Source organism: Lottia gigantea (genome assembly GCF_000327385.1).
Source record: "Lottia gigantea unplaced genomic scaffold LOTGIsca_2, whole genome shotgun sequence".
NCBI classification, from domain to species: domain Eukaryota; kingdom Metazoa; phylum Mollusca; class Gastropoda; family Lottiidae; genus Lottia; species Lottia gigantea.
Genome location: NW_008708400.1, coordinates 6,406,880 through 6,414,005, shown reverse-complemented (window position 1 = coordinate 6,414,005; position 7,126 = coordinate 6,406,880). Strand labels below are relative to the sequence as shown.

Below are 7,126 nucleotides of genomic sequence, written 5' to 3'. Positions count from 1 at the left end.
TCCTACTGTTTCACTCAGACAGCGTTGTTCCAAAAGCTGGATTTCGTGCAATAATCAAAGTCAAAACATCCAATGGTAAGCTGTTTCTTTTGTCGTATACCATAATAACGATAAAGGTATATATGTTTTGATCCTTTTCAACAAGATTTCTCTTCCGGAACACCCACTTGATGGTATGAAACAAAATACTTTATCACGACTTTCACTTTCACTTCGACCCTTCTTAACATAATTTATTTTTCTGTTATTGGAAATGTCACATACATCGTTTACTGTATATCCGCAAATTAACGCAAAGGATGTCCGATGAAAAATTAGTATACATTTGAGCATTGTAGTGCCAAATATAAACATTCTTCAGAAAAATATTCAGTCCATGATAACTCTATTTTCCTAACTCTATAGCTACTGAGACCACACAATCATCTATTACTACTACTACAGACACGGTTAAATCATCAGTATCATCAACACCATCTACAACAGAGATCCTTACTACAGCAGAGACCATAATTACACCAGAGACCATTATTACACCAGAGACCATAATTACACCAGAGACCATTATTACACCAGAGACCATTATTACACCAGAGACCCTTACTACAACAGAGACCATTATTACACCAGAGACCATTATTACACCAGAGTCCCTAATTACACCAGAGACCATTATTACACCAGAGACCCTAATTACACCAGAGACCATTATTACACCAGAGACCCTAATTACACCAGAGACCCTTACTACACCAGAGACCCCAATTACATCAGAGACCATAATTACACCAGAGCCACACATCGACATCCTAGCTACAGCATGCTCCGGTATACCAGTGGTACTAACCACATCACCAAATGCTATAGTATCTCCGGGATATTTAGAAAACGCAACCTATCCAAGTAAAATTGATTGTCTGTGGGCGATTGAAGCACCAGTAGATAAGGTAACTGTTATATTGATGCATGCCCCGACAACGGTAGACCTAGAAGCTGATGGTCATTGTGTTTGCTGGCCATAGAACATCTGATAGCAAGTGCAACAGATAATTACGCATTGGTCGTCGTTCTATAATTCCCTATAAAGAAATGAAGAAATTGAGCTGCATTGATCAACACAAAATGGTTATAATTTGAGGCAAAAGTCTTCAATTTGCTGTAATGAATTCAATATCTTTTTAGATAATCCTACTTACGTTTGTATCATTTATTGTTGAATACCATGAGCTCTGTGATTGGGACAGCTTATCTGTGTATGATGGTGCAACAAGTACAGCTGACCTGCTTATTGGGAAGTATTGTGGAGAAACCAAACCTTCAAATATAACATCCACTGGGAGAACTCTCTATCTCAAGTTTACAACGGATAGAGTTATTGAAACACAAGGATTCAAAATAGACATAACGTTCATCAATTCATCGAAAGGTAAGAACCTGGTGTATCTGATTTACCACAATCAACCAAAGCTATTATGACCACAAGAAACTGCCAGTACGCCAAGCCAAGCACGGGAATCTCGTATGCCCGTATGCACATGTTTTGGTTACTAGGCCAGTCTCCTGGGACTGGGGGTACAAATAGGGAGTAGTCTGACTCAATGGGGGTGGTGGACAACTGCTAAATTAAAATTGAGGTACAACTGTGGAGGCGTCCCGGCGTAAACCTCTCATGGAGCGTCTGATAGAGTTCTCCCAAGAAAATTTAGAAAAATTGAATTGATTTGGTGCATTCTGACACATTTTTTGGTGCAAAAACGTATAAAAATCTTTTTTTTTTAAATATGTTAAATTGAGGTGCAACTGGTGCTGTCACTGCTAGCTATATACGTAGGTTTTGTTTGCGTGTTATCAACGAAATGAAGCGTTGTATACATTGCAAATATATTGAATATGCTTCTCTAATAATCCTCTCTAAAATGCTCATAATTGTACCTGATAAAACGCCTATCTACTATTTCTGCATAAAATTAAATATAATCATAAAAGAAAATTAATCAACATATCGTTTTTCTACCAACATTTTTAAAATATTTTACATCTTATATTTTGTTTATCATTGACGTATAAAAGATGTAATATTAGTTTTAAAAAAGTGAAAGATCATTTTCTACACGACTTGATATGTTTCTAAATATACCCACCCGTGCATAACTTCCTTATATAATATAGTCGTCTGAATACCCCCCCATGAAAAATTTAGATGACTTGAATTTCTTGTTGAGTAACATAGCTACGGTCCCTCTTGAAAATGATCTATACACACTACGTTGATATTGTACATTCTTTTTCTCTAGTTGCTTCAAATGATTGTGAATTCGATTGGTTACCCTGTGGTTCAAACGGTAATTGTATACCTAAAGAATGGTTTTGCGATGGTGAACAAGATTGCTTTGATAACAAAGATGAAAATAATTGCGGTACGTTTCGCTCCCATTATTCTCCATACGTTCATTTTCTTTTGACATATATTACTAGAGCTTAACCAAACGAAAAGAAAGAAAAAATTCATATTTCTCAAAGAATCGAGCATATTCTTTAGCAGTTGATTCTTGACATTGATCTTCAAGGATCATAGTATCCATTTACAATAGGTCGACTATATAATGATGAATATGGAGTCACTATAGAGTTTAATGCACTTTCTTGTCAGAGTGTACATAAGATGATTATTTGTGAAAACGTTGTAATATGATAACGGGTCTTTACTACGTTCATATATTGTGTGTGACGGTTTTTACATGAATATTTTTTAAACCTGCACTTAGGCAACACGTGCACGTAAGCAGACCAGAAACACTTTGAGCAAATTATGTTCCCCATAATATACTGACAATACTTTTTCGTAGTGCATTGGAGCATTGTCCCTCCAATAACCGTCTTCACCAAATTATTATGTTGCAGAGAGTTGTAAAATGGGTGAAATACCTTGTCATGACGGTTCTTGTTTACCACAGTACCAGAGATGTGATGGTATCCCACAATGCACTGATGCTGAAGACGAAGATGAATGTAGTAAGGAATTTCTTTTTCTTGAAAAATTCCTATTCCTCAGATCATCAGCGATATTCTGTGCCATTTTTAAAGAAGGGAGACTAGATAGGATAGGAAACTAACGACTTTCGTTATTAATGTACAGCATATTCACCCTTATCTACTAGATTTAAGCTCCTGATTTTTTATTCAAAAAGCTTATCTTATATGAGCCCGGTTACTATAATCACTGTGGTGGGTGATACCTCCTAAGCAACCTTCCGTGGCACATTATGATACCCTCCGACTATGTCAACAAAGCTAATAATGTTAATATTATAGTATATGTCATGGCTCTGTCCTATCTATCTATCTAAAATTTGTGTTGTTCGTAGCTTTTTCGTTTTCCAGCATCCATCTCGAATGATGGTAGGTTGTTGGTCATGAAATCCTCTAAGTGGTTTCCAGTTTGCTATTATGACATGTGGTCCAATGATTCAGCACACAAAGCTTGCACTTCACTTGGACGCCCGTAAGTAGTCTCTTATTAATAAAAGCTTTTATGGCTTCAACAAGGTTCTTTTTCAGACGATCTTTACTACGACAATTACCATGGGGGGTATCTTGAGTTACACATTGCTTTCTCAAGTTTCTGATATACTCGCTTATAATCTGCAACAGGGTTATCATCCGGAGAATTCAAACTAAATACTCATGTGTAACATATGATTCATTTTCAATGTATGGAGATGAAACATGAACGTTAACGGAAGCATTTAACTCGGAGTTTTTAATATAATAAGACCCCAAATCGGCAACTGAAACAATTTGTCTATTTCAGTGGATACATAAGTTCTGGATCCGAATTTACTACAGAGAAAACTTATGCTGTCGCTTCCTCTAGTCTCATTGATACTGGTGCTAGTTTCAGTAAACAGTTCTCTTTGAAGTAAGTACGCTGAAACATTTTCGATTCTTGAAATTGAAACGGCACCTGCTTACAGCTTCCTTAATTTGGAAAGTCAAATCCAATTTTAGCATCATTTCTTATATCATGGCCACATATGATCGTTATTATGACTGCTCCCGTTACTTTGTCTTGCTATCTACCGTTTTCTTCGTTACCAAAACTATCTTATCCATCGTTTCTTTTTTCCCTATTACAGCTCGTCGTGTCATTCTGGTCAAACAGTAACTCTAGAGTGTCAGGAGAAGGTCTGTGGTATTGTATCAGATACTATTCCTCAAGCTTTTATTGTTGGTGGAAGTCAGTCAGCAATTGGGGAGTGGCCGTGGATGGTAGCTGTAATGTCTGGTGATAAACATCGCTGTGGTGGCACTATCATATCAGATCAGTGGATTCTAACTGCTGGTCATTGCATAAATGAGTAAGCAAGCTCTTTGGTATTTAAGTATTTAAGCATGTGTTACACTTACATCGCCAGTCCAACTATATACAGGATATTCTGATATCCGATTACATACAATGTATGGAAAATGTTTGCTGAGCAGATTTGGTATGTATCTCGATATAACATTGCGACTGTAATATAAAATCCGCATTTGAAATAGTTGATGTAGTTATACTAAATGTGATCCTCCATAACAGAAATGTAGTGCTTACGATAACGCCGGTTTTCCGTTTCGGCAGCATTATATACATATAAAAAAAAAAACAATCTTGTATGCCGTAACAAATATTTTCTTATTTTAGTATCCAACATTCCCCACAAACCACCAGTATCATTGCGGGAGCAACAAATCTGAAAGCGAATGATGTCCAATATCGCAAAGTGTCTGAAATGATTCTACATCCTCAATACAGCTTCATATATTCCGCGGATCTGGGGTTGATGAGACTTCGGCAACCACTGGTCTTCTCCAACACAATCCGACCACTCTGTCTACCAGCAAGACTCCACACCTGGTCGCCATCTCTACCATGTTATATTGCTGGCTGGGGTGCAACAAATAATCAAGGTGAGTTTTCTACAGAAAGATACATGGTCCAAGATGTCGGGTGTCGATCTCGAAGGGTTTTATTTCTAATAATAACCTGCAATGACTATGAGTCAGATCCTGTACGATAACATGGAGTTGGAAGTGACTCAAAACAAGCCTTTTGGTGGAACAATTCCGTCTGCTTCTAGTCTGCCTGTTCAAAGTTACAATCTTTAGTTTACAGTATTCTGTGATCTAATGATTGAGTCGAGTCATCGTTTCTTATAAACCAAGATTGGATAAACACTATAAATATATTTCAGAAGCATCTCTTCAGGAAACAACCGATAATCTCCATCATGCTAAAGTAAAAGTATGGCCTAAAAGTAAATGTGAAATGGCTTATCCAAATAAGACAAAAGACTCTATGGTTTGTGCTGGGTACAAGTACGGTCATATTGACGCTTGTAAGGTTAGTTGTCCATATTATAACTTTGTTTTTTTTCTACTAAATTTAAAGTGAGCTGAGTCCTCGTCTTCATATGCTATAAATCGTTTAAGCTAACATTGCGATGGATATCTAGCGAATAAGCATGCTTAAAAGGATGTGTTCATGATCACACCAGAAACCATTATTCAGTACTGTGCAGTTGCCTTTGAACCAAGAGCTGTAAATAGAAGGTTTGAAATGACATAATTATGCCGTTTTGGTCCTTGTCGAATTACACGGCTGTGAATTATTGATGTTATAATTAGTGTTCGTAGAGTTGTAAGTATAAACGTTGTTATTTGATTTTTTTTTCACTTCCCAGGGTGATAGCGGTGGACCATTGATGTGTAAAGTGGGTAGTGAGAATGATTGGGTAATTGTGGGTATCACCAGCTGGGGTGAAGGTTGTGGTGGGGTCAATAAACCTGGTGTGTATACCAGGGTGGATTATTATAGACAATGGGTACAACAGCTAACACAGAGAACAGGTAAGAATTCAAGTATAGAACAATGGACGCGTAGGACACAGTGGCGATTCTGCGGAGGGGGCTGGACAGTGACGTATCTGGGAAACTTAGGTGAGGGGGCCGAGCATGGGCCACAAAATTTTTCAGGGGGAGGGGGCACAGGCTATACTTCCACTATGTAAAATGATAAATAATTTGGAAGTGGGAGGTGAGGAGAGAAAAGGCTGGGCTAGCCCTTTTTCTGCGGGGAGGGGACATAGAAACGCCAAACTCGGGCTAGAGGGATGGCATCCCCGAGAACTGAGACTGACCCGTTTTGTTTGAATCTGAATCCTGGTTCTCAAAAAATGGTGTTTATTTGTTTCAGATAAAAGTATTGGTTGTAATTTTGAAACGCCTGATATCTGTGGATATATGGACCAGTCAAATTCAACATTGATGTGGACCAGACGATCTGGTAAACTAAATGGACCTTCTAAATATTTACAAGACGTGACTCTCAAGTCTCAACAAGGTATACAGTTATCATGGCCATAGCTAGCAATGTGCTGTTTAAGATGTGTTAATATGGTTCTGTTATTATGAATCGATGACCATGCACCAGTAACGTGCAGTATATTTTAAGGCTGTTAAAAATAAAGTTTTCCTTATTAAATCTGTTTGCATGATGCCCGTAACATGTGGCAATACAATTCGGATACGTATAAATATACATGTATTGAACTTTAGTCAGTCTGAAGAATAAGACAGCTTCCAAAATAGTCGAAAATGTCCATTTCGAGCAGTGTATTTTATATTTCAGGATCATTTATGTATGCATATATACCATACGAAGAAAAAGGCAACTCAGCAACATTGTTATCTCCGGCATTGGATTTAACTGGAGAACATTGTTTGACGTTTTGGTTCAACTTTCATGGTGATATTGACCCTATATTAACTGTTTATGGTATAAATTCAGAGAATACCACCGTGTCTCTGGTTAAGTTCAGCAAAATTTCAATGGGGTGGATACATGCTGAGGTTGATCTTACGACCGATATCCGTGGTATTTTATTCAAAGTTCAGTCTGTTTTGAAATACGACGGTGGTGTGGCATTGGATGAAATTAAAATCAGCAATACAAGTTGTGTAGGTAAGGAACTTCAAAATTGGCCGAGTTGCAATTGAAGAACATATTAAATCCCATCTGTAATCAGCATGCATACACTTTCAGTCATTGTTTTCCTTTAGACATGACATTACGAATTAAAAAATG

At 37.4% G+C, this 7,126-nt stretch overlaps 2 protein-coding genes across 2 annotated transcripts; both read left to right on the top strand.

Moving 5' to 3' along the window:
- Nucleotides 1-478: 478 nt before the first annotated feature.
- Nucleotides 479-907, top strand: LOTGIDRAFT_104274 (hypothetical protein; the record flags this gene model as incomplete). Its single annotated transcript, XM_009053539.1, has 1 exon — nucleotides 479-907. A coding segment is annotated over one exon (429 nt), but the record flags the coding sequence as incomplete, so codon positions are not given.
- Nucleotides 908-2,248: 1,341 nt separating this feature from the next.
- Nucleotides 2,249-6,050, top strand: LOTGIDRAFT_104147 (hypothetical protein; the record flags this gene model as incomplete). The annotated part of the gene is made up of 6 exons (XM_009053538.1): nucleotides 2,249-2,417; nucleotides 2,902-3,012; nucleotides 4,172-4,358; nucleotides 4,685-4,992; nucleotides 5,280-5,383; nucleotides 5,724-6,050. 6 exons carry the CDS (start codon nucleotides 2,249-2,251, stop codon nucleotides 6,048-6,050), a joined length of 1,206 nt encoding a protein of 401 aa, XP_009051786.1.
- Between the last annotated feature and the right edge of the window lie 1,076 nt (nucleotides 6,051-7,126).